Raw genomic sequence first — 25,667 nt, forward strand, 5'->3', positions numbered from 1 at the left:
AAAGAAGTCCCCCACTCAAAAATAACAGCACACAGAAAGGAAAGTATAATTTATATGTACAACCAATAAACCTGATACAGAAGAGGGGATTGGGACAGACCAGGAGTGAGTGTGAAGAGACTGGGAAAGGGGCATCAAGAAAGTGAAGGGGCAGCGAAGAGGAAGTGGGGGGTTCGCCATGCAAACTGCCACTCTCCCCGGCCCCTCCTGGGGAAGAGGATGTGCCCGTGTCTCTCCAGCCTGCCCTCCACTATTTTGCTCTGGTCCCAAAGGCAAGGCAGTCCCCTGACTAGGCCCCCTGCCTGACCCACTCAAATTTAGTCTGTATCCAGGCCTTCAGGAGGGAAGGGAGAAGCCCTCCAAGAACCTGAGCCCCAGAGCTGGGGACTTCCCCCATGTCTGGCTTGTTGTGTTCACTCCCACCCTTTCTAGGTTATCTGGGTCACTAGGACAGATTGAGAAGCTCCTCTTTGGCTTGAGGGCGTACTGCCCAACCATTACTCTCTTTGTAGGAGTGGTCCTTGGTCCCTAGGGAGGGGAGAAGATTCCCAACACAAGATGCCGGTACACAGGAGGTAACTGAGCCAGTGAACGGCGCCTTTATTCTGAGGCTGAACAGCAATTGACTCCCTCCCTTGTAACTGCTCCACCCTCCATTTGGGGAGAGGAAGGGGAATGAAACATGCAGCCACCCCTCCTCTCCCGTTCCTCCCTCCCAGGGTTCACTGTCATCCCTCTCTAAAGTCCCCCTCTTCTCTTCAAAGCTCTTTTCCCCACCAAAGTTCCTAAAGGCCAGGCAAGGCTAATCCCCCACTTGTGCAGGAGCTGGAGCTTATATTGCAGGAATAAAGACTGGGGAGGCTCCACCTCTTTCCTCCCCACAACCAGTAACTGGGAAGCTGTGTATGTTTGGCGATGGGAGATAAAGGTATTTGGAAGACCCTGCTAACCACCTCCCACCCAGACCTCTTCTCACCAGTGTGGTCTTCAAAGCATGGTGGGAAAGGTGCATAGGAGCGGAGAAAACAAAGGGCCCTTGCTGAAGAGTGTTGTTGTAGAGAGGGGCAAAGGGGCTCCTAGCCCAGTGGTGGCCCCAGGGTTGGGGAAGGTGGAGGGTTGGCAGCAGGCCCCAGAGCCTGAGCTGTGGGTCGGCCTCGGGCACGGGGCCTAGGTGAAGGGCAGGCCTGGGATCCGGTCAGTCGTCTATACAGATCACCTCCCCGGCTCGGGGCTCCTTCCGATCCAGCCCGTCTGACACCAATGCCGCCACCATTTCCTTCTCCTTCTTCACCAGCACTGGAGGGCCGTTGGTGGCGGCTGTTTGGGAAGGGGGTGAGGAAGGGTCAATCCCTACTTCACTCCCAAACCACTTCCTGACAATTATATGTTCTTACTTCTAGGTCACCTCATGCCACTTCTAATTTTCCAGGGCAGGAGTGGAAAGACCAGGGTGGACCCCTCTCCCTGAGATCTTCCTCTGTGCTGCGTGATGGAACACATGTTCCGACCCTCACTATACCCCCCTTCCAATTTCATATTCTCTTTCCCTGAAGTAACCCAGATGGAGGCGGCTCAGGCAAGGGATACTAAGCCACAGAACCACTGAAACCTGGATGAAGTTTTTGACAATTGGAATGGAAGAGAAGAAAGCGATGGGAAGAACAAAGCCCAGAACAGCTCCATTCTGTAAAACACTGGACCGAAACGAGATGGGCTGGAGCAGTAAAAGGGTAGCTGAGCAGGGATGAAGCTTGGAAAAGGAGGAATGGGAGAAGTAGGGAGCAGGAAGTCGCCAGCTGACCTGTGATGAAGGACCCTGCAGGCATCTGGCTGTAATTGGCGCCTGCGGCGGCCAGGCCCCCTACGGGTGCGGCGCTGAAGGCTGCCCCGTACCCCGGAGGTGTAGCGTAGGGACCCGGGGGGAAGGCCTGGAATAGAGAACAAGCTGAAGTTAGAAGGTCCATAACCTTGAGAGGAAAAAAGCTGTAGGGGAAACCTACATGGACCAACCTCCAGAACTACTGAGGGGTATAACACAGTAGGGAGACTCAAGACTGATGACTGTGTTCAAGCAAATTGTTTTTCCATATTATAAAAGATTCTGATGGAAGTGTTTATACGTGTGCAGGAAGAGTACCAACAGGGAAAACTGGAGTTATGGGGAAAGAGGGTTACCGGTGTGGGGTGAGGCTCTGTGCCCTTGCTGGCCAGCCGGCTGAGGATGCTGCGCTCGGACATCTGAAGGCGGGCTGCGATGGGGGGTATTCGGGACAGCGTGGCTGGCAGGCGGGTCACGTCCGCCTTCATGTCGCTCAGCAACTCCTCCAGCTGGTTCAGAACTGGGGCCCGGGCCACGGAGAAAGAAGGGCAAGAAAAAGACAGGGAAAGGGAGAGATGGAGCCAGGAAAAAAGATGAGGAGTCAGATGGACAGATATAGTTAGAAAAAGAGAGAGAGGAGGATACAGATGTCAAAGAACCAGAGACCAAGAAAATGTAGTAGACAGAAAAGAAAGTGACTCAGGGAAAAGGAAAAAGTGTCAGGTAAAGAGGCAAAGAGACCAGATCACCACAGAGGACAGATGGAGAGAAAGAAGAGAGGAAAAGGGAATATGGAGGAAAGGGAGATAGGGGAGGACATTGGAAGACATGGGGCGGGGAGTTGTCAGAACATCCCATACTGGAAGAGTGAGGTTTTAGGGTTGGGGATGATGGGGAGGAAGTAGTCAGGAGGCATGGGAGGTGGTAAGTGGTGTCAAAGATTTAGGAATCAAGGTTTTAATATGTAAGGGGGGAGGGAGGTTAGAGGGTCAGCATTACAGATTCAAGGAATTAGAACAGGAATCAAAGGGGCCAGGATTCAGTCACTACATCAGATAGGATTAGATGGTTAGAGGGCTTTGGAATTTAAATCTATTAATATCAAGGTAAGAGGGTTTGGGAGGAAGGGTCGAAGGTCAAAGGGAAGTTTCATGGGGTAGGGTCAGAGGGTAAGGGGTGGTTTCTGCCTCGTGGGGTGAATGAGATATGAGGAATGTGATTTATGGGACTGGGGTAAGGATTTTTGTGGACTATACACAGGCCAAGGCCCCGGAGAGGGTGCTATTAGCAGTACGGCAGGAGTGTGGGTCAGCGAAGAAGTTCCACCCTGTGGAGGGGACGTGGCACAGTCTTACGGAGTTTGGGGGGGAAGGTCCCTCTGTTAGGCACTGATGTGAATGCTGTTAGGCATGGATGAGGGTTGGCTGTACAAATTCTAGAGGCTAAAAACCAAGGGAGTGCCAGGTGGGTTGGGGTGGGGTTAGAGGTCAGAGGGGGGTGGTTCACAGGGTAAAGGGGTCACAGGGGTGGGAAGATTTTGAGGGGTGCGGGGTGAAGACTTACGCAGCGTTGTGGGCCCTCCCCCGCGCGGGGCCGCCGCGGCCCTTACCCTTGTGCAGGACGGCGTTGGCCGGCTTGTTCCCCGCCAGCGACTCCTTGGAGAGGTGCTGGTGGCTCTCGGCCAGGCACTCGGCCTCGGCGAAGCGGGCGTGGAGGGCCATGGCGGGGTGCGCCGGCTCCTGCGACAGGTTCAGGTAGGCCGCCCGCCGAAGCTGCTCCTCGATCACCAGCGCCTGCTCCAGGAGCTGAGGGCATGGAGAAGGGGGCGGTGAGTGCAGGGATCTGCAAGCAGTGAGCAAATGGATGGGGGCACAGACATGGTGCTGGAGATCCACACTGCCCTCACCGCTGGTCTAGAGTGCCCCCAGATCCACACCAATACTGACTGTGAGCCCAGCATCGACCCCAATCCAGACCACAGTCCCAAACACAAGGTTCATTCTGGTCTTGGCCTCAAGTGTTGCCACCACTCAAGGTGTTACCCTCCCTGCATTCCAACCAGATCTGGTCCCACCTCTAACCCGAGACCCACTTCAACACTATTCCTTTCCTCCCTGAACCCCACCTTGAATCTCCGGGCCAGGAACTTATTTTTCATCTCCAGAAAGTTCCCCTTATTGGCTTCAGTTTTAAATGGCTCATTGATAATGGCAAACTGAGCATCATTCTGGATGTCCTGCCACCGTGCATAGCCATGGCTGCCGAGGAAGGAAGGGGACCATCAAGGAATTTAACAGGGATGAGCCGGGCTGTGAATACTTCTTCCTTTTGGCTTTATCTCCCCAAAGTGTGGCATGATCCCCTCTTCCCTGGGTGTGGTCTTCTCTGTAGTTTCCCTCCCTCGAGGCTGAGACCTTTTTTTTCTTGCATTTGTATCAAAGGATACAGGACAATCCCAGCCAGAAGCCAATAGTCATGTCTTCGGTGCCAGATCTCATTGAGTTTCCCCGAGGAGATAGCTGCCCGTTCCTCATTCTGCCACAGTGTGTGAAGCTCTTAAAAGAGAATGGAAGATGAATGAGGCATCAGAAGTTTGGGAACCATATCCAGCCCAAAAGACAGGTACAGATGAGGGAACTGAAGAGGGGGAAAGGACTATGAGCCCTTTAAGAGGAACAGATAAAGATTAGTTTAGGGGTTAGGAGTAAAAGTAGCTGCCAACAAGGTTCAAGTTAGGATTCAGAATAAAGGTGGGATTAAAGACAGCTATGGAATTAGGAGTACACTTGAGGAGGACTGAGGGCAAGGATCAGAGACAGCATGCACCATTTCACTGGCAGTTACTTGGAATTAAAGTAGCAGGAGGCCTCAGGCAAAACAAGAAACCCCATGAGCATGAGCAAGTCCCAGTGAGGAGCAGGTGGAGGTGAGAATCCCCCCCACCTGTGAAGCCACCGTCTGCAATATTGAACATGAACCGCGGCTTCTCTGTCTTCTCCTCACGTCGACCGTTGGACCGTGGCTCGTCTCGAGGAGGCCCAGGTCGAAGCTCCCGGTCCCCTTTTACATCTTCTGCTATGGCAGATGGAGCAGAGCTCACACCTCAGGACAGTCTCCTCCCAGGTCCCAACACTACTCCCTGTACTGTACTGGTCCTTGAAACAGCTACCCACCCAAGACCCAGGCATTTGGTCCCCCAGACTCCACCTCCCCTGATTCCCTCAAGGACCCAGGTGTCCAGTCCTTCCACCCATTACCTCTCTTGCCCAAATCCCCTGTCTCCCCCTCCGGCCTCTCCCTGTGTTCCTGTCCGTCCAACAGCTTCTCCTCCCCCCTCTCTCCTGGCGTCGACTCGGTGGCTGTGGGAAGCGGGTAGGGGACAGGAAGGGAGGATGTCACCCTCATCCCCTGATGCCAAAAGAGGGAACCCCCAAGTTCTAAGCCCTCCATCACCCTGAAGGCCAAGCACCCACCTGACTTCTCTCTGTCCCCCCGGTACCCAGGTTCGGGCTCCATCTCTCCAGGTATCCCTGGGATCTCATCCTCTAAAGGAATCTTTCTTGGCTCCAGCCGGTCCCCGAGTGATGGGGCTGGGCTGGGGGCATCAGCCTGGAAGAGAACAATGGAGTCAGGATGAAGCAGAGGGCTCCCAGATACCTGACCTCCAAGACCCCTCTACTCCCTCCCCTCCAGGGGAGCCAGGTAGTCACACACCTCTGTCTCCATCTTCTCCCCAATTTTGCTACTCTTCTCTGGCTTCTCCTCCTGGTTTTCCACTTCATCCTTCTCAAGAGGTGTTCTTATGCCATCTCCTTTCTCACTCGGAGCCGGAGTAGCTGCAGGGAGAAAGCAGAGTGAAGAAGGCAGAAACCCCGACCCTGACACCAATGCTTCTGCATCTGCCAGACACCAGCCCTATGTCTATCTGTCCTGCCATCCCAACCCCCAATTACCAGGTTTAGAGGTGCAAGGACTGTTTGTAGCAGAAGCCTCAGGGGTGGTGGGAGTTGTTTTGGTAGGAGAGGAGGCTCTGGAAGAGCGCTTAGAATCAGCACTGGGGTCGGGCATCAGCTCAGGCATCGACCAGCGCCCATTGATATGCTCAAACTCCTGTACCTAAGGAGGGCAGGGGAGTTTTAGGGACATGGATCAGCTCCAGGCACTGGACACGTAGGGAGCTCCAGTGCCCTCTGTCTCATCTTGCACCAGCCTGAGTCCAGAACTCAGGGATGTAAGGCAGAGAAAGGACAGGGCCTAGGTGGCCAGCTTGACTCTGGGTGAGGGGAAGACTGATACCTTCTTCTTGACGAGAGACATAACTCCGATGCGGGTCAACACTTGCTGGCGACTCAGGCCCTCCCGAGGGACCCCATCAGCAAAAGTTTCAGAACCATCTGCCCCGGGCTCACAGAGATGGCGCATGAACAAAGACACATAAGCCCTAGGGAGCATGGGGGTGGTAGGCCAGTTAGGAGAGCCTTAGGAGGGACACAGGATAGTGAGGGGGGCATAGGGATTATTGACCCCCAAATCCACTCCCCGGGTGCCTCCAAAGGGTCCTCCTCTGGGCCTCTCAATCTCACCATTACCAGCCCTCCAAAGCCTAACTCCCCCATCTGGCCCTCCCTTGTATTTCCACTGTCTTCTTGGTCTTGGTACTTCGTTCCTAGGCCCCATCAGTCTGCTCTTCATCTTTTCCACCAGCTCCCCTGCCAGGTTATAATGGCCAAGTAAATGTGAGGCAAGGACAGCCCAGGCGAGGCTCCTGTCTTAACCGCCTCTCCTGTTGGGGAGGAAGCCCAGCCTCTCTGCTCTGGGCTCGTCTGAGGGGAGGTGGGGTAGGCTGAGCCCACCCCCCAGGAAATCGAGCCGGAAAATGTTGAATGGCAGGGAGCGTGATGATCAGTTGAGTAAGGTCACATCATGTGGTGGCCAAGAGAAAGAAACACCCAAGCTCTTACCCTTTCTTCCAACTCAGCCCCATGTCACCCACACTCACTTGAACTCTTTCTCAGTCTTGCCTCTGAGGTCCCGCACCAGCCACTGAGTGGTGAAGGCATCCTGTGGCGGCATTCCCCAGCGCATCACAGCATTGAGGAAAGCCTTCCGCTGACGGGTGTTGAATCCCAGCACCTGGGGATGGGCACAAGGAGGCAGTGGGTAATGAATGTCCAGGGATCTCATTTCTTGGTCCTTTCTACCCTCGGAGAGACAGCCTCAATTTCCAACGCCCCAGCCTTCATTCTCTCCTTAGGGAAGTCTTGGGGGCCTGGGCCCAGCTCTCACCTCAATGTTGCCCCCAACTCGAGCCAGCAGTGGAGGCAGTGGCTTATCCTTTTCATTCCGGAGCTGCCTCTTTGACTGTCGACGCCCTGGGGGTGCAGGTGACTCCACTTAGTAGGTCCACCACCTCCTCCACCCCTCAGCCTTTCTCGGCAACCCATTCCCACAAGATACAGAATACAGGGAAGGCCTATGTCATGCCCGAGGCGCTTCTAATTTCCTTCCAAGCACTTTCAGAACTACTAACACAGGAGGTCAAAAGAATCAAGTCATATTAAAAATGAGTAGCAAATATTTGATGCTAGCAAGATTACTGGTGGGAATGTAAAATGATGTAACCTTTCTTGATCTATCATGAAGGCATCTAAGCCTGCTTGGTTATATACTCATAGTTGTGTGCTTTTAACAGTGGACAGATCATGAATATTTCTTACTTTTTCTTATCTGCAATCTTTAGTTTTTCTAGAAAAAAGCATTTATTTGTATTTTTTAAAAAGTGGGCTTAAAGAACACTGGGAAGTGAAATAGGAAGAGCTGCAGCAGTAGGTTAGGAAAACATGCCACCTTCAGGACGCTCATCAAAGTCTTCATCTTCCTCCTCTGATCCCACTGAGTATTCTGACTGGTTATCTGTGAGGGGAAAGGTCTCAGCGGTCAGTGATCGCTCCCTGGATAAGCCCGTTGGGGCCCTTTCTACCTAGATGCCTCCCCTCAGAGACTTCTGCACCTTCATTCTGGCCTTGGGCCTCCTGGGGATGCTGGATGACTGCGCACTCTGACTTTTAGGCCACATATCCTGAACCAGGTCCACTTACCACCCACCTTGTCTCCGGGTACCTCCTGATTCCTGCATATCCCACTCTAAGCAAGGATGCCTGGGTGTCCACATCAGTCCTCTTCAACCACCAGATAGCTTAGATTGCCCACAAACCCACCTGGCCTCTGGGTAGCTCCTACTGACCCTTCCTAATCTCTCTCCCCTGAGCAGGGAAGGCTCTGAACTCTAGGCCTCTGTCTTTCCATCTAAATGCCCCCAGCCTCCTAGCCCCTCCTCCGCACTCTTCCCTTCTTGGTTCCTGCACCTTGATCCTCCTGAGCAGCATCATTGTAGTTAACTTGCTTGCGAACCCTCTTGCCCTTGCCAAGATTCCGGGCTAGGTCTTCCTGCTGCTGTTCATAGTGATGCCTCAGCAGCTTCTCCCAGTAGTCGGGATCCACATTCTCCTCCTGCTTGATGATCTCTCGTTCGATCTCCTCAATCTGAAGAGCAGCAGAATGAATGCTGGCGTCCTTTCTCTTCACCTAGTGCTGCTACTGCAACAAAATCCCTATTCTCTTGCTTCCTTGATCTCCTCAACTCTGTGTAAGTTTTCTGGACATTGTACATTTTCCTATCTCTTACCTGCAATATGCTTCTCCTTGTTATTTCCCTCTTTCCTAAAGCTCTCCTCTAGTGTCCTCTGTGGTGTTCTCACTCTGACTCTGAAGGTACCCTTCCATGTTTATTGGTACTTTCTGTGCCTAACTTTTCTCCAAAGTCTGGTCTCACCCATTAGACCAAGAAATTGTTTGAGGTCCACTATTGCCTTTTCTTTACTGGGCACTATGGTAAGAGATCAGATAAACAAACAAGAGCAAAGGCGGGTCCTTCTACTTCAAGGTCCAGTAAAGGACACTGCCCTTCACAGATGGCCAGGGATAGACAGTATCTGACCCCAAGCCTCTCACCTTGTCTTCCTCCCGCACCACGTACTGTGCCACCTTGAAGGAGCTCAGATACTCGTTCATGTTCTGCACGTCAGTGTCCTCAGTTGCATCCTGGTTCCGGTCCAAAAGCCGAGCGATGGCCTCATTGTCATAGTGAATCACGCTGCTGTCCTCTTCTTTGTTCTCCCCTGGTGGAGATGGGGAACAAGAGGGACTCTCCAACCAGAACCTCGAGCAAAACTTTAGAAAGGTCAGAGGAAAACCTTCTACTCTGCTTCCTTTTCACAGCAGCTCTGGAGGAGAAGGCCCTTTCCCTGGGGATCTATGTAGAGATTTGTTGTTTTCAACCCTATAGGTAGGGAAAGAGGCCAGCCTTCCACCACAGACTGCAAAGAAGAGATTTTCTTCAGAGATTTCAGAAGAGTAGTGCTCATGGGAGAGCAGCTTTCAGCAGGGGGGCCTGCTTTCAGGGAGCTGCAGAAAAGACTCTCACCCTCATTTTCATCCTTGAACAGCTCCTCGGTGCCAAATTTGAGGATGTCATCCAGCTCCTGCTTGGACATGGAGCCCGCCTTGGAGCCCAGCCCAGGCCGCACCACCAGATGTGTCAGCATCATCTTTCTCTTGGCCACTTGTGTGATTCGCTCTTCCACTGACGCACGAGTCACAAACCGGTAAATCATCACTTTGTTGGCCTGGCCGATCCGATGAGCGCGGCTGAAAGCCTGCAGGGGCAGGAGGTGGGGATGGGCCAGGGAGGTGCCGGCCACATGCTCAGGAAAGGAGGCTGGCAAGGAAGGGTCTTCTACTATCCAAGACGTTTATTTGTGACCCCAGAACATGACACCCTCCACCATGACCCATGTCTCCTTGTGAAATGGTACAGGGGCTCCAGGAGGCAAGTTCCCACCTGGATGTCATTATGGGGGTTCCAGTCAGAATCAAAGATGATGACAGTGTCGGCAGTGGCCAGATTGATGCCCAGGCCCCCAGCTCGGGTAGACAGGAGGAAGCAGAATTGTTGGGCCCCAGGAGCTAGGAAGTAAGAATTGGGAGATCAGGCTTTTCTTGTACCCAGCAGTTCTCTCCACCTGCTCCTAGATGTTCCCTGACTACAAATAACTGTGCCCCCAACTCAAAAGCCCAGGTAGCTAATATCCTCCTAGGCCAGCCACCTCCCATCCCAGGGACCAAGGCACAGGTTTCTTGGGCCTCCATGCCCACCAGGCACCAAGGCATCTCCCCCCACCCCCGCACCATTGAACCGATCGATGGCTTCCTGCCTCAGGGCACCGGTGATGCCACCATCAATGCGCTCATACTTGTAGCCTTCGTAGTCTAAGAAGTCTTCTAGCAAGTCTAACATTTTGGTCATCTAGAGCAAGAGAAAAGGAAAGAGTCCAGAATGATGAGGCAGTCGGATGCACCCTGTCTGCTCTATGATCTTTTTCTACCTCAACCCCAATCCTCACACTTGTACCCCTGCCATGTCATATGCTCTACTCATGCTGCTTCCCTGACACCCAGCTCTTCCTCATCCCACATTAGTGTCATACTCTCTTGATTTAAGATCTTTTCTCCTAAGGCAGAAGTTCTCTGAGACCCATGAAAAGATTTCAGGGAACTCTTATGAACCCCGTGAAAATGTGTACAAAATTATATAATCGTATGTGCAGTTTTCTGGAGTGTGGATCCATAGATTTCATCAGATTTCCAAAAACTCTGTGCTCTCTTCCTTCCCCAGTAAGGTTAAGAAATAGTACCAAGACCAGAGACCTCCCTGAGGAGGCAGATGGCTCATTCTCCCTTCTCCCCATTCAGCTTAAAAGCAGCTGACCCACAACTTGCAAAAGCCTTAATTAAGAACAGGGATCAGAAGCCAAGATGAACTTGGCTATAACAGAAACTCCTAAGGGTGTAATCTCCTAAACTCTCATACTATGGCAGCCACAGGAACAAGGTAAGGGATTAATCTGATGATGAGAAAGAGCTACAGGGATGGGTCACCTGCGAGAAGATGAGCACTCTATGTCCTTGCTCCTTCAGCTTCCGCAGCATCTTCTGTAGCAGCATGAGCTTCCCAGATGCCTTAATAAGTGCCCCACCCTCATAAGCTCCACTGGGGAGTTTTGGGGACTCCTGAAAAGAAGGGATGAGAAGGGATGAGGACGGGGTCAGGAAACGTGCCTCCATATTCTGACTGTGCCTAGAAAGGTAGAAGCCCAGATCTAGCCTCCAGACCTTTTCAATTCCTACTCTTCTCAGAAATCCAGTCCCTAGTCTCCCAGCCCAGCTCAAGCCCTGTACTCAACTCCCTCCACTCTCGGACAAGCCAGGCACTGAATCAGTTCCCAGGTCTTGTACCTACCATAGCAGCCACAGGAAAGAGGTATGGATGGTTGCAGCACTTCTTAAGATCCATCATGATGTTAAGCAGCGACACTTGGTTCCCACCGCCTCGTGAATTCAAGGCCTCAAAATTTCGAGTCAGGATGTACTTGTAGTATTTCCTAAAGAAACAGAAGAGACATAATAAGAGGCAATTATGATGTTGCACTTGGTCACCAACTTTTGGAAAGCTGCCACCAAATCCCCAACCCCTAGTCCAGGTAGCCTGCCGTGCATCTCACTTCTGCATGGGGCTCAGCTCCACTCGAACAATGAGCTCTGTCTTGGCTGGCATGTTCTTAAAGACATCAGCCTTGAGCCTCCGCAGCATATGTGGCCCCAGCAAATCATGCAGTTTCTTAATCTGGTCTTCTTTGGATATGTCAGCAAACTCCTCCAGGAAGCCCTCCAGGTTACTAGTAGCCAGAAGGAGAAAAGGAAACGAATGGGCTGTCAGGTTCTTTGCCCCAACCTCAGGCTCTACTCTTCACTTCAGATGAACCCTCTGCTCACTCATCTTCTCAGCCTCTCCACCTCTCATTTCTTCAGACTACCCTAATGAGCCACTTACTTAAACCTCTCTGGGGTGAGGAAGTTCAGCAGGTGGAAGAGCTCCTCCAGATTATTCTGCAATGGAGTCCCTGTCAGCAGCAACTTATGATCTATCTTGTAGCCATTGAGGACCCTGAAAAACTAGAAAATGGGGCAAGGAAAGGCGGGAAAAAGGGCCCATCAGTGGCAAGTGGTTGGCCCACAGTATCAACTTTTTCCTGCCTCCAGCTCCCATTTCCTTCAGGATCAGAGGCCCCAAATCCCTAGTCCTCTCCCTCTTCCAGCCTGGACTTCTCCCCAGAGGAGACTGCCTCCCGGGCTACACAAAGTCCCCAGAACTTTAGCGTTTAGGACTAGGGCAAGTAGGAGTCCACAGCCTCAAGCTTCTGAGGTCTGGGTATCTCACTCACCTTGGACTGATTGTTCTTGAGCCGATGGGCCTCATCTACCACGAGGCAGGCCCAGCGGATGGAGCCAAGTGCTGCCTGATCAATGGTGATCAGCTCATACGATGTCAGGAGAACGTGGAACTTCACTTGTGCCTCCCTCTGCCAAGACAACCATTGTCCATTCAGCTGCCACCTGACACCCAAGCATCTAGATCTCCACCCCCATTCTTCACCCACCCACCCATCCTGACAGGGATTCCCAAAGAGAGCCAGTTATCCTGTCCTCTAACTTTGACTCCATGCAGGGATTATTCAACACAGCCCCTAAACTTCCACCACGTGTCCAGTACGGACAGGTCCATGTTCGCCCCTTGGAGTACCCGCTACATCTCCAGGTCTGGAGTGCAGAGGTATGAGGGGAGGTAGAGGAAAGGAGGGAGAAAGCTGAGTGGGGAATAAAGGAACTGAAATCCTGGTTGGGGCAAAGAAGTGACAGATTTGAGGGTCTTAGAAGATATAAGGTAGACGGGCTTACCTTCATCTTAAAAGCTTTCTTGCCACCTTTGATAGCGTTGTCTTCAAACGAAAACTCATTCTCACGAATGATGGCCCGGCTGTCCTTGTCACCGGTGTATGTCACCACGTAGAACTTGGGGGCCCACATCTGGAACTCCCGCTCCCAGTTAATGATGGTAGAGAGTGGGGCGCTCACCAGGAAGGGACCCTTTGTGTGGCCCTGGGAGTCAAGGGTAGGGGGGACCATTAGTCTAGGCTCTTGGTTGTTTACCCCAGTCCTCTGCCTGCCACGCCCTTTCCCCCAATCCTCTGCCCTCATCCTCCACTCCCACTTTCCCCAGTCCAGGCTAGGCTTCAGCCTGGCTGTCTCCCTCAGGGGCCCTAGAATCCAGCACCTCCTTATAGAGTGAGTAGAGGAAGACGATGGTTTGTATGGTCTTGCCCAGCCCCATCTCATCAGCCAGAATGGTGTCAGTGCCCTGGGCCCATGAGAAGCGTAGCCAATTCAACCCTTCCAGCTGATACATGTGCAGTGTGCCTCCAGTGGCTGTGATAAACCGTGGCTGAGTCTCATATTTCACTGTAGGCTGTAGAGTCAAGAAGTCAGAAAACTCAAACTATCAGCTGCTCCTTTGGTCTTGGCTCCTCCTCCCCCATCCCTGGCACTGATATCAAGTTGGACTACAATTCCCTCTACTGTAGCCTGAGCTTATGAAAGTTCTAGTTCTCATTCCCTCCCCCTCATTCCTTAAAAAAAATACCCAGCAGTACCACGGGGAAGGAAACTGGTGCAAGAGCCCAGTGTGCTGCTATCTCTAGTGGCTTTCTCGCTCTGATGCCAAAATTCCTGGCCATTCTTGGGCAAGGCTGAATACTGAAGGAAGAGCTACTGTTCAAAGAGGCTGTTGAAACTCTGGGAAGTTCTGTCAGTAGCCCCCAGGAAATCTTCAATCACCATGGTTCCAGAAATGGGAGAGAGGCCAAGTGAGAGGACTTACATCATTAGTAGGAGAATTGGGAGGCCCATCGCCCTGCAGCTCCTTTTTCTTCTTCTTATACTTGCGGGGCTGGGCAGGATCCTCCCCCATAATCAGTTCTCTGGGAAAAGAGTGGGTCTGAGTAAGGCCTGGTCCTTGGGATTCCCCCCACTCCCACTCTTCTGAACCCATTCCAGACCTCCCTCCCACTTCCCATAACCTAGATTTTCTCACATTTCCTTTCTCCCAGGCTTTTTACTCTCACCCCTTGGATTTTACCTCTAGAGCCAACCCTCACCACTCCTGAACATTCGATTCCCCACTACTCAGGCCAGATCTTATTTCTGTTCCTCACACTGCTTCTTTACCAACCCCACTCCAAACAACTCAGCCCAGGCTGCTACTGCCCTAAATTCTCCATCAGGTCTGTCCCTACTGTACCTTCTTTTGTGCTGGAGGTTTAGCTTTCATAATGCCCTCATCCTCAGACTCCCTCTAACCTATGACTTGGCTCCCTCACCGGTGTCTCCAGTAGCTTTGCTTATGGTCTTCATATTCAGGGATGTTCATTTCATCTTCCTCCCATGTAGACTGGTCATATGGCAAGTCCCTCCATTTCACTAGATAGTGGTAATTCCCCTTTTTATCCACACTGTGGGGTAGGAGGCCAAGAAGAGGAGCAGGAGGAAAAAAATAATATGGATCACAAATAGAAAGAAGTCATATAAACACAATTATCAGCAAACATGCAGAATTTGTCACCTAATCTTCAGTGGTGGGCCAGTGGAAGGGAGTTTACAATGGGTGAAGTACTACTCTAAGTTTTTCAGGATAGCTTCCTAAAAATCAACTATCACAAACCATCCCTGGGCTTCCACATCATTTGATCATCCAATCAGTATTTACTAAACATCTACTACATGCCAGGCACTGTTCCAAGAACTGGTGATTGAGCAGTCAACAAAACAGATAAGTGACCCTTTTCTCACAGAGCTCACATTCTATTGGGGAAGGCAGCAATGAAACAGAAAAACAAATATATTTGTAACATTAGGCAGCAATAAGTACAATGAAGAAAGAATATTAGAAACACTGGTTTGGATGAATCACATTTTCCATGTTTTGCTTTCATGCCCCGATCCCCAGACTTGTGTGTCATTTCTTAGGCTAACAGAGATGAGAAGAAACAAAGACAGAAAGTCAGTGCTGGGCCGGACTTTCCTCCTGGTTTCTCTCATCCCCAAAGAGGAAACAAGGCCCGAAAGGCTGGGGGTACAGCAGGCATTATCCAGTTAGATCAATTATTTGATTAATCAACAAATACTAACATGGGGCCATAACCACGACCAGAATAGCAGCATACCCCAGGAAGGCCTTCCTGTGGACCAAGATTCACCTGTGGTTGATGATACGGTGGACAGTCATCCACTCTGGCTTGATGCCAAAACGATAGTACTTCTCCTCCATCTCAGCATAGTGTGGATCTTTCACCTTGCGCTTGTCACTCTTCCCATCATCCTCACCAGAGCCATAGTCCAGGGGTGGGGGCTCATCCATGTCATTCTTCCGTTGGTAGTTTCGGTACATTACCAAGTGGAAGATTTCCAGCTGATGGGGCACAGAGGGAAGGGAAAGAGATAGTCCCAAAATCCAGAGAGGATAAAAGGGGACAGGGGAGAGGCCAGCAGGGGGAATGGCATGGGAAAGGAGCTATGAAAGAGGTGGGATGAGAGACATACTAAGTTAAAGCAAAAGCAGGAGAATGAATACAGTGAAACAGACAGAACAGAGTCAGGGCCTGGTGGGGGTGAAATAAGCAAAAGGAGGCAGGGAATAAGGTTATTAGGACTGAGGATATTGGTAAAACATGGTTAAAGACAGATAAGAAAGAGATGGAGTTAAGGAAGGCTCTATCTAAGGGAAGAAAGCTAATGGACATGAGAGAAAAAGGACTGGAGACCAAGAGAACCACATATGGAAAATAAGTGGGTAGGGCATGAGGCTGGAGACCTGAAATGAGGGAAAGCAAAGGATAGAGAAGAAGAAAGAATAGAGGAGTGAGACACAGTGAGAGAGGCAGTGAATGGGGTCACAGGAGAGGGGGAAAGGAGAGGCCCTTGTACCTGAAGCTCCTTGGCCCAGGAGCAGTGCCAGTAGGACAGTCCTACCCACTTGACAAAGAACTCTCGCTCTGATCGGCCTTGAAGAGGACGGGGGGCTGGGGCATCTGGATTCCCGTCTGCTTGCTGGGGGGCTGGCACGGCCACAGGCGGCTCCCCCCACCGCCAATGAAGGATCTTCTGCACACGGCCTTTCAGCACAGGACACTTCGGGATGGACACACACGAGGAGGAGGAAAGAAGGAGGGAGAAAGAGCCCATCATTAGAGTAGGAGGATAGGAGTCCCACAAGAGAATTAAAGACTAAGTGTGGGGGAGAGTAGAGAAAGAAAGAGCTGGACATTTGGGCCCAAGAGATGGGGAAGGAGTTGGGGCTGACAGTAAACACGAAGAGATGGGTACACTCACTGTGCATCGGGGACACAGCCATTCCCCATTGGGGATGTCAGGCAGGGGTGGGTTGAGACAATGAATGTGGTAGGAGGAGATGCAAGCATCACAGCACAGGAGCTCCCCACCATCCTTGCACACGCGGCAGTACTCCATGTGATCGTCTTCTTCCTCCTTCTCCCCTTCTTCCTCTCCGTCCTCTTCATATTCTTCCTCTTCCTCCTTGGCCTCCCACTGTACCCCCTCCTTCTCCTGGGAGACCAAAGACAGACACAGAGACAGGTAGAAGAAAGGAGATATGGAGTGAGACTGGAACAAAGAGGCAAAGACAGGATGCCTAAACCCTAGAAGTACAGAGAAGATTGCTGGGAATGATGGAACAGAACACCTCAGTTTCCTGTTGATTTGGGGGGGAAAAGGATGGGGGAGGGGAACAAACTAGGATCCTGGACACTTAAACATCTGTTACTGAGAAGCCCAGGCATCTGGGATAGGAAGAGGACAACTGGAACCAAGGAGAAAATAGATGGATGGGTCCCTGAGGGCTGCAAGATTTTGGCACCAGGTACTCACACAGTGGGGGCAGCTCCATTTGCCCTCAGGAGCCCGGTCAAGCTCAGGATCAAGGCAGACGAGGTGGTAGGCACGAGGGCAGGTGTCGCACAGAATAATTTCCCCACCCTGCTGGCACACCTCACAGTAATCCTGGTGATCCGTCTCGTAGCCATCAACCTCCTCCTCCCCGGCCACTGCAGGACAGCCCAGGACTGTCATATACCCCAGTGGAGGAAAAGGGAACAGAGAGAGAAAGAAAGAGAGAGGGATGGGGGAAGGGAGAGAGAGAGAGAGAAGGGTTGAATAAAGAAGTCAAAATTGAAAATAAGAAAGACAACGTAGGAATGAGAGGAAGGCAGGCTGATAGGATCATATACACAATACCCCTTACCCTTCTTCTTCTTCCTTCCTGGCCGGCCTCTCTTTAGTTTCTTGGTACGGACAGGGCCGTCAGGCCGGCCTGAGGCACTGTGGACACTGCCACTGTCCAGGTCTGACTCCTCAGCCTCTGGTTCGGGGCCCTCGTCACTCTGCAAAACATACTGCCCATAGCCCCGTGGCTGTCAGGGAGGCTGATTTGATTCCACTCCCCTCCCTAGGCCTCTGGCTCCCGCTCCAGCTTCCCTCATGGACCTCTGTGTTTGGACCCCAGAGCCCTTGACCCCTCGGGTGTTAGCAGACAGGGAGGGGCCACTCACTGAGCCTCCCTTCTTCCTTTTGCCACCCAGCAGCCCTAATTTAATTTTGAGTGGTGCCATCTTCTTTCCCCGAAGCTTCTTGCGTCCGTCAGGCACTCGGGGGCTCTTACTCCGCCTCTTATGGCCTGGACCTGAAAGAGGAGTGAGGGTCAGGAAGAAAAAGCAGAGATCATGACATCCTGGAAAAATGGAGGTCACAGTGGCCTCTGGACTCCTCTCTGTGGGCTATGGTTTCACTGAGACCCCTTCCTGGAAAGCTTTTCTCCTACAACAATCAGGGCTGAGAAGATAAAAGACGTCTAGACTATAATTTGAGAACATGTGGTTTGGAGGGTGGGGTGACAGTTGTTTGAAAAAGAGGGTTTCTTACCTTTGCCCTCTTTGGTTTTGGCTCTTCGGATGGGTGGGGGCTGGATATCAGCAGCAGGGGGTGGTGGAAGGGCGGGGGGTCCGGAAGGTGCTATGGGGGTGGCCGACGAGACAGCAGCTGACACCTGCTCAGCTACAGCTGCGGCCGCTGCGGCCGCTGCGGCCGCAACAGCAGCTGCTGACCCCTTGAAGGGGTTGTTGGCGCTGAACTCTCTCCACTTGGCCCCAAGGATGGTCATCATCTTAGACATTGGGATCTTAGGATTCTTCTTAGCAATTAGGGGCCTGTAAATATAGAAACAGAAGATTCGGACCCTTCACAGATGACCTGGGAATACTGCCATTTCCCCTCATCAATTAAGTCCAGGATTCCTGGGTGGTAAAAATATGTCCTATTAAGAATAACATCAATTTAAAAATAAACAAATAAAAAGTTTAAGGAAGGAAAAAAAGGTCAGAAAAACTATAAAAAAGAAAATAAAAAGCAAAATAAAATTTAAAGTGCAGAAGATAAAAAAGGATAAAACAAAATGAACGATGAATAAAAATGCTTTACTTTTGAATACGACTTTACAGTTCATAAAACACTTTCATATGTATGATGTCTTATTTTGTCCTTACAAGAATAATGTGAGTTGCTATGATTTCCAGTGTTTTCCTAATAAGTTCCGTGGGTCCTGATAAAGGGTCTCATCAGCTGGAGTCTGATGGACCGTGCTGGTTCTGCTCTGTGGTGGGGCGCTAAGCTCTTGTGAGGACATAGGTGACCATGGTGCTGACAAGAGCACTATCTTTAGCAGTGAGGTAGGTGAGACCACAGTGCTAATAACAGCTACCAGGTACTGAACATTCCCTAGGGGCCAGGCACTGACTGTACTGGGCTTTCCATTCATTATCCGATCAAATCCCTGTAAGACCCCTATGAGGTACATACTATGATTATGCCTATTTTACAGATGTGGAAACCAAAAACCAAAGAAGTTAGTTGCCCAAGAAGATACCAGGACCTGAACCTTAGCAGGCAGCCTCCAGAGGGTTGAACGGCTATGTTAAAGTGCCTGCTCCCCAGAATGCATCTCTGCTATTCTCTATTCTATTTGGGGAGCCATTGAAACTCACGTCCTGCTGCTGGTAATGCATCCTCCATTATTACTGGGGCCTAAAGAAGGGGGGAGGACTTGATAACTGAGCACAGGAAACTGAGGAACACTGATGTTATCTCTCAGCTCCAGTCTAGAGAGCAGTCATACAGGAACACGCAGTGCCATCAGTCCTCACCATCTTCTGTCACTAGAGAGTTCTCTAACCTAGCACTGGAATTATGACCCCCCGGTGAAGGGTTTCTGACTAGAGCCATTGGATCCTTAGGAGTCCAGGAATTCCCTGAAATTATGCGTCAAATTTTGTGTATGTACTGTGAATTTCTCTGGAGAGCAGTTCCTTAGCTTTTATCAGATTCCAAAGGGTCCAGGGCCTCCGCAAAATTAAAAGTGTCTGTTCACAAGGATTCCCCAGTGCTACCGCACCTCATGAACTGGCTAAAGGCTTTGTAGTTGGTGAGCGTGTGGTAATCCTCCTCAGAGAACACATGTTCCACATCCTCCAGGCCCCAGGTCAGAAGCAGAGTTGCTGATGACTTCTGTTCCACCTGCTGGGAGAGACCAGGCTTCAGGGAGGCGGGTGTTGCTCTAGCCCATATCCTGGGCCCCCCACATGCCTCTACCTACCGACCAACTTCCCTGGGCTTTCTGCTTCCTGCTCCATTCTCAGACCAATCCCAGCTCCTCACAAACTAACCTCTCCACTTAGCACCGCCACCCCACGGGCTCTCCCTCCCTCCTCACACCTGTCTTTAGTACTGATTGCTCCCCGTCACTCCCTAATTCTGCTCACCTTTTGCCCCCCATCTCCCTCCCCTTTTTTCCGCCGCTTTGTCTTCTTCTCCTTTTTTTCTCGGTGCTTCCGTCTCCTTTTCCGACCTGGTCCGGTTCCATATTCACTGCCTCCACTCTCTGACTTCTCCCGGTACTCATCTCGCTCAGAGCCAAATTCCTCCTCACTGTCCTAAAGGAGAGAAATAAAAATAACATTTCTTCAGCCCTACCATGAGCCAGAAACTGTTCTTAGCACATAACATATACTCTTTTAATCTTCACAACAATCTTATGAGATAGTAACTAATCTATTTTTATCTAGTGTTTTGCAGATGAGGAAACTGAGGCACAGAGAGCTAAATAAATTGCCCAAGAAGACAGAGGACTGCTGGGCTCTGAATTCATGCAGTCTACCCCCAGAGCCTGTGCTTTCAACTGCTTTTCTCTGTTGCTAACGCTTGCTAACGCAAGTCCAAGTCCCGTCAACGACTGGACTCTTCACTAGGTTGTAGTGAGTGAGGTTAGGGTCCCAGATCCATGAGATACAGGCCAGCAACAGGAAGGAGTGGGAGTCAGGCCTCTCTAACTTCAGGATCTTCCCACGGGAATCAGGACCAGAGAAAATGTAGGTCTCTGAGAATGGGTCTCCTGCGCCTTGCTGTAGAGACAGGAGTCCTTAACACTTACAAGCTTTTTGCGTTTTCGGGGTTTTCCCGGCTTGTTCTCCTTCTGCTTCTTGGGTCCTCGTTTTCTCTTCTTCACACCCAGTGCCGAGGGCAGCAGCCGAATGTCATCCTTGTCTTTGGAGCAGAGAGCACCAAAACACCTAAGCCTCTAGGTTCCCAGTCTCTGTGGCCCCTCAACCTTACCCTTCCTCATCTCCTCAGTTCCCACTCTCTAGGAACTCCGGCATTAACTCCTCCAAACCTTGCCTCCCTTCACTGGATGCAAACAGAGAGTGTTTCGAGTACTCTGCGACGCTTGGGTTCTGAATGGGAGGTCAGGGGTCAGAAGGGAAGAGCAGCCAAACCACTCCCTTCTGTCCCCTCCTACTAACAAGGGCCCAGGCTCTAGGCCACGGGCTCTGACTGTGGCAGGTCCTTTCAGTCGCCGCCAGGGCTCCTTTTGCCTTCCCCCTCACTTAGCCAGCTGGCATTCTGCCCAGGAACCGGGGAAGCCATGCCCAGCTGCTGGCCTGGCCTGACCCCAGCACTTGGAGTAGGGAGACACAAGCTGGCAGCTCCCTAAGCCAGATGCTGAGAAGGGAGAGCCAAAGGTGGACACCTGGGTTCTCACACTAACATTCTGGGGCCCTGACATCCTTTTTGTGAAGTGGGAGGCTTCTATTTATATTTCCTCAGATAATCAAGTCTCCTGTCACCCCAACACAGCCCTAGAGGAAAAGAAATCCTCAGCCCATCATTTTCACGTCTTGCCCATAGGATCATAGTGTCTGGCTCCTTCATCACACCCTAACCCTACAGGAGAAAGTCTCCACAATTACCTAAACGTTCCTCCTCCTCCCAAGTAGCCTGGAATCCGCCTTCAAATCTATTCCCATATCCCTGCTCCCTTTGAGAACTCAGGGACCCTACCTTTTGTCCCCTAGTCTCAACCCTGTGTCTCCAGATTTAGTCCCAGACATCCTGACCCACACAAATATAAACAGCATAGGATACCCAAGGATACAGGCACAGACACACCCTGCATTATACATTCTCAGCTACACAGGCATACACAGAGACTCATGAGCACAAATCCAGAGGACAGCCTGTACCTGCTTTTAGCAGGGCTAGGTCCCTGGCTTTCTCCCCAGATGTCTCTGTCAGAGAGGCCAAGGCAGGTTCTTCCCTGATGTCCCCCTACCCCATTCACCATGACCCCGTCAGTCTGTGAAGGCTTAGGGGACAGAGAGTTACTCTGCGTAGAGGAAGACACTGATGCCACACAGACATGGGGCCCTGGTTGGCCTCCCTCCCCCAGCAAGCACTAGACTAACCAGCCAGACCTGTCTTGCCCAGGCAGAGGCAGTTGTGCAGGAGGGGAAAGCCTGGGCTTAGCCCAGCCCCTTGCTCTAGGACACACAATCCTTCCTCCCACAACAGCCAAGGGAGAATTAGCCCCAATTAACACCGGAGGCCTCAGTTTCCATTGCCTCAGAATACCAGCACCTCCTTCCTTCAATGCTGCTTCTCATAACTCCAGCATCCTGTGTCCTCTGGTGCAGGAAGACACTCTACGATTGGGGGCAGCGGGCAGGGAGGGGGGCAGGGAGTTCAGAAAGCCCCGGGTGTGAAAACAGAATGGGGACTGTAATAGGAAGTCAGTAAGACGCCATGCCCCCAGCAGCCAGCTCTCCCTAACCCCAGGGACTTCGGTTAATAGGAACATGGAAACGGAGGCTGCCGGGGCAGTGGCAAGGGCAGGCCAACTGGCTAAGGTTCAGGGAAACGGCCTCGTTCACTAGCAGCTGGGGGTAGGGCACAAGCCCTGGCCACTCCACTCCCGACCCTAGCAGGAGGTTCCCGAACTGGGGAAGACGGCAGTGTTGGGGAGAGGCAAAGCAGAATAGTGAGGAAGGGAAAGGGAAGGCAATAAAGCAAATCTAAGTCCCAACCTCTGTCTCACCAGCCACTCAAAGCTGGCCTGGAGCCCAGACTCTCCCACATCCCTGGCTCAGATCTCGGGAAGACGGCGAGGGAGGAGGGCGGGCGAGGAGCGGAGGGCGGGGCCTGGCAAGCGAGAGAAAGCGGGAGGAGTCCCGCAGAAAGCCTCGCCTCCCGCCCGCCCCTCTCTTCTTCTAATCTCACCATCAATCTCTCACACATATATTTATTTTTTCTCAAATTCCCCTCCCTCCCCCACAACGAACCACCATAATAGGTCTACTGCACATGCGTACTGCACGCAGGGGGTGGGTTTGTATTTTCAGACCTTTTGCAAAGAAACTACCAGAATTTTCCGCACCACCCACAATCATTCCCCACCCCCACTCCCAAGGAATCACATCTATATATTATGTTATATTATTTCTCTAGACTTGCCAGAAGGGGGAGGGAGAAGAAATGAGTTTTGGGCTTCCTGCTCCCTTCCCCCATCAACACGAGTGCTATTATTTTAAACGTTTAACAATGTAAGGAGACTGGATGGGGGGAAGGGATAAAATTGGTCTTGGGTAAGAATGTAAAACAAAATGGTGAGAATCAAAGCAGTCAAAAGGAAAAACAATAGAAACCTCTAATATGGTCAAATTCATGTTCTAGAGGAGGATGAGGGAGGGCAGTCCGGGAAAATTTCCTTAGAGAACGGTTATTTTGCCCACACTTAGGTAGACAAAAATAATGAGCAGACTAAAAATATTTTCCCAAAGTTTTACCTCAGAAAGTCATCTGAGGGGGTGTCTCTGGGTCACTCATTTTACTTGGAGGGCTGAAAGGGAGAGAAAATTGCCCCGGGAGAGAGAGGAGGTGGTTTTTCATTTCAAACAGAAAATTTTAAAAACATTTGACGTTTCTCCTCCTCTGCTCAGAAAGCCAAGAGGGGCAAGGGGAGGGAGGACTGACACAAAGACCCATCTCGACCTCAGCTTCTTTCATGCTTCTCTCTCCCCCACATACCCAAATCCGGGATCAAAAACACCCAAACACCACATTCCAAGTCCGGAATACAAATAGATGAGGGCTGCCAAACCCCTAACATAACCTGACATCCCTTCTTTCCCCCTTTCTAGCACCCCTGCTGTGTTCCAGGCAATCCCCTCCCCACAATTCTCTATTCTTTTTCCCTCGTGCAAGTCTGTGGGCTCTCTGATAACTTTCTAAAAACTTTTTCCTTTTTCAGACAAGCTTGGTGGGGGGAGGGGGGTTCTTCTGTTTCCACCAGACACACGTCCTCCTGCCCCCCATAAGGAAACACCCCACACTCCCTCAAAGGTTGTCTCAACTAGACAGGAACATTTGCCACATAAGCCACACTGATCAATATGACAGTTTTACAAAGAGCATGTTAGATGTTTTGAAGTTTGGTGCATTTGTGCTGCACGGCACCCAGAGGTCTGGGGGTGCGGATGTGAACACCCTAAAGATGCTCACCTATCCTAAAGAAGACTAGAAATAACTCCACTTAGGAGGGTGGTCTGAGCGAGGCCATTGCTGGGTCGGTCCCCTCTGCCACTGGTGGAACAGTTGCCCAGAGAGTGCCGGTGACTTATCCCCTGGGAGGGGTGCTGAGTGATGGTCAAACTGCAGAACAGCTGGGTGGGAAGTTCACGCCCCCCAAAGTGGTCAGGGTGTGGGTGGTTTCAGCGAGAGAGTGAGTGACAGTGAATGGCAGCCACGTGAGAGTCACAGCTGGGCAGCTCGGCCACCCCAGACTGACGGGGTCATGGGGGGAGGGGGGGCGCACTTGACACAAAGGAGCCCAAAGCAGGAGAAAGGGGGTGGAGTTGGGGGCATCTGGTTTCCCAGACACTCTCCTCCCGCTCCCCAATCTTAAGTGACTGCTCTCCTTACAACGAACTGGGGGGAGAGGGAGTAGAATCAAGTCCTATTCCAGGAAGTGGTCTGCGTGGAGTGTGGCCACCACCTGCCCCTAGTCATCAGCCGCCCACAAACATTCACACGACCCCTCCCCCACGTGCCACCGCACACCCCTGAGTTGGCGGGCACCAAAGTCCCCGCAGGTGGGAGGCTCCGATGGACACCGACTCCCTCCCCACGCCTTCCCAACTCCTGAGGGTTAGGGCCGCGGTCGGCTCCACACGTAAAAACCCCACTTCACCCCGATCCAACCCCACCGGGGCCGAAGCCCGCGGGGCGCCCGCGCGGCCGCCCCTCCCCCACGCGCCCCTCCCCCACGCCGCCGTCCGGCCGCCAGGGTCTCCGCGGTCCCTCGCTCGGCCAGGGAGGGGGCCCTGGCTTCGCCTCGGCCGTTTCCTGCCTACCCCCTCCCCGCCGAGGGTAAAAAAATCTCCTCCTCCTCCTCCCCCGAAAGCCGCGACCGAGTGGCCCGGTCCGCGCGCGCAGCTCGCGCCCAGCGCTCTCCAGCCGGGGCGGCGGCGGCGGCGGCAGCGGGGGAGGGGTGCGGCGGGGGAGGGGAGGAGGCCTGGCCCCGCGGCCGCCGCCGCCGCCGCCCGGCCCGCCCGGCCCGCCCGGCCCGCCGGCCCGAGACGGCGCCAGCGCCCCGGATTCGCCTCGGCTCGGCCGCGCGGTGGGTGCCTCGGCCCGCGCGCCCGCCGCTCCCACTCGGGCTGGGGGAGTCGGGGCGGCCGCTTACCTGGCGGCGGGGGCGGCGGCGGCGGGGGCAGCAGTGGCGGCGGCGGCGGCGGCGGCGGGAAGAGGTGGCAGCCGGGGGGGCTGTGGCGGTCGCGGCCCCGGTCGTGGCCCGGCCCGCGCCCGAGTACTCCGTCGTCGTCGTCCTCGTAGTCCTCGTCGGCCGCCTCCACCTCCTCCTCCTCCTCGTCGCCCTCTTCTTCCTCCTCTTCTTCCTCCTCCGACACCACCATCTCCTCCTCCTCCTCCTCCTCGTCCCTCAGAGGGGAAGCCATCCTGTGGCTCTGGCCCCCCCACCACCCCCCCACCCACCGCCCGCCCGCCTCCCCCACCGCTACCACCACCACCTCCTCCTCCTCCTCCTCCTCCTCCTCCTCCTCCTCCTCCTCGGCGGCGGCGTCCTCCTCCTCCTCACCGCCTCCCCCAGCCCCCCAAACCCCCGGGCCACCCCCCTCCAAAACCCCCACCCTCGGGGCCGCCGTCTGAGGAGGGGGGCCAAACCACCCCCAGAAATTTTCTTGGAAAAAATTGAAGAGGGACGTTTTTTTCCCCCTCTCTCCTTCCTCCCAGGAGAACAAGAAAGGGGGATTAAAAAATATATATATATATATATATAAAAGTTTTCGACTTCTCTCTACCCCCCTCTCTGTTGCTTTAAATATATTTAAATTCTGAGGGGGGCGCTCAGAAATATTTCTCAGAGCTGAGGCACTAAGATGGCCGCCTTGAAATTATTTTTAAAACAACCCCCCCTCCAGCA

The 25,667-nt window shown here is 52.5% G+C and overlaps 1 protein-coding gene and 1 non-coding gene across 18 annotated transcripts; both read right to left on the minus strand.

Moving 5' to 3' along the window:
- Nucleotides 1-34: 34 nt before the first annotated feature.
- Nucleotides 35-25,270, minus strand: CHD3 (chromodomain helicase DNA binding protein 3). 17 transcript variants are annotated; one of them, XR_011493582.1, is made up of 40 exons: nt 24,912-25,270; nt 20,325-20,437; nt 19,657-19,827; nt 19,290-19,414; nt 17,765-18,048; nt 17,395-17,525; nt 17,088-17,238; nt 16,715-16,908; nt 16,160-16,393; nt 15,755-15,958; nt 15,028-15,239; nt 14,152-14,283; nt 13,653-13,752; nt 13,050-13,241; nt 12,674-12,874; nt 12,160-12,297; nt 11,769-11,890; nt 11,440-11,613; nt 11,178-11,319; nt 10,817-10,948; nt 10,067-10,184; nt 9,720-9,844; nt 9,303-9,534; nt 8,831-8,997; nt 8,185-8,362; nt 7,667-7,732; nt 7,106-7,191; nt 6,819-6,952; nt 6,116-6,260; nt 5,773-5,935; nt 5,534-5,655; nt 5,293-5,428; nt 5,077-5,178; nt 4,763-4,894; nt 4,266-4,374; nt 3,945-4,077; nt 3,429-3,624; nt 2,176-2,865; nt 1,802-1,928; nt 35-1,317 (listed from the first exon to the last, which is right to left on the minus strand). XR_011493582.1 is itself a non-coding variant. In XM_070482392.1 (40 exons), the coding sequence occupies exons 1-40, from the start codon at nt 25,180-25,182 to the stop codon at nt 1,077-1,079; spliced, it is 6,315 nt and encodes a 2,104-aa protein (XP_070338493.1). In that variant the 5' UTR covers nt 25,183-25,270; the 3' UTR covers nt 35-1,076. The 17 variants fall into 17 exon arrangements, 14 of the variants coding, with proteins under 14 accessions (XP_070338493.1, XP_070338490.1, XP_070338491.1 ...); XR_011493580.1 differs by having other exon boundaries at nt 2,176-3,146; XM_070482392.1 differs by having other exon boundaries at nt 2,176-2,339; nt 3,383-3,624; nt 16,715-16,890; nt 17,088-17,226.
- LOC123276516 (small Cajal body-specific RNA 21) lies at nt 6,552-6,691 on the minus strand. Its single transcript, XR_006513021.1, has one exon. It is a non-coding gene; the product is annotated as a small Cajal body-specific RNA 21 (non-coding RNA).
- Nucleotides 25,271-25,667: the final 397 nt, after the last annotated feature.

Source organism: Equus asinus, chromosome 13 (assembly GCF_041296235.1).
Source record: "Equus asinus isolate D_3611 breed Donkey chromosome 13, EquAss-T2T_v2, whole genome shotgun sequence".
In the NCBI taxonomy this organism is placed as follows: domain Eukaryota; kingdom Metazoa; phylum Chordata; class Mammalia; order Perissodactyla; family Equidae; genus Equus; species Equus asinus.

Bases quoted from the DNA above. Each gene is read 5' to 3' on its own strand.
- CHD3 (XM_070482386.1), bottom strand. From the start codon at position 25,182: ATGGCTTCCCCTCTGAGGGACGAGGAGGAGGAGGAGGAGGAGATGGTG. The intron at 19,415-19,656 runs GTGAGCAGAATT...GGTCTCTCCCAG, and splicing joins AGGGAGATGGGGGGCAAAAG to CAGGTGGAACAGAAGTCATC. The intron at 18,049-19,289 runs GTGCGGTAGCAC...CTATATTTACAG, and splicing joins GCCTTTAGCCAGTTCATGAG to GCCCCTAATTGCTAAGAAGA.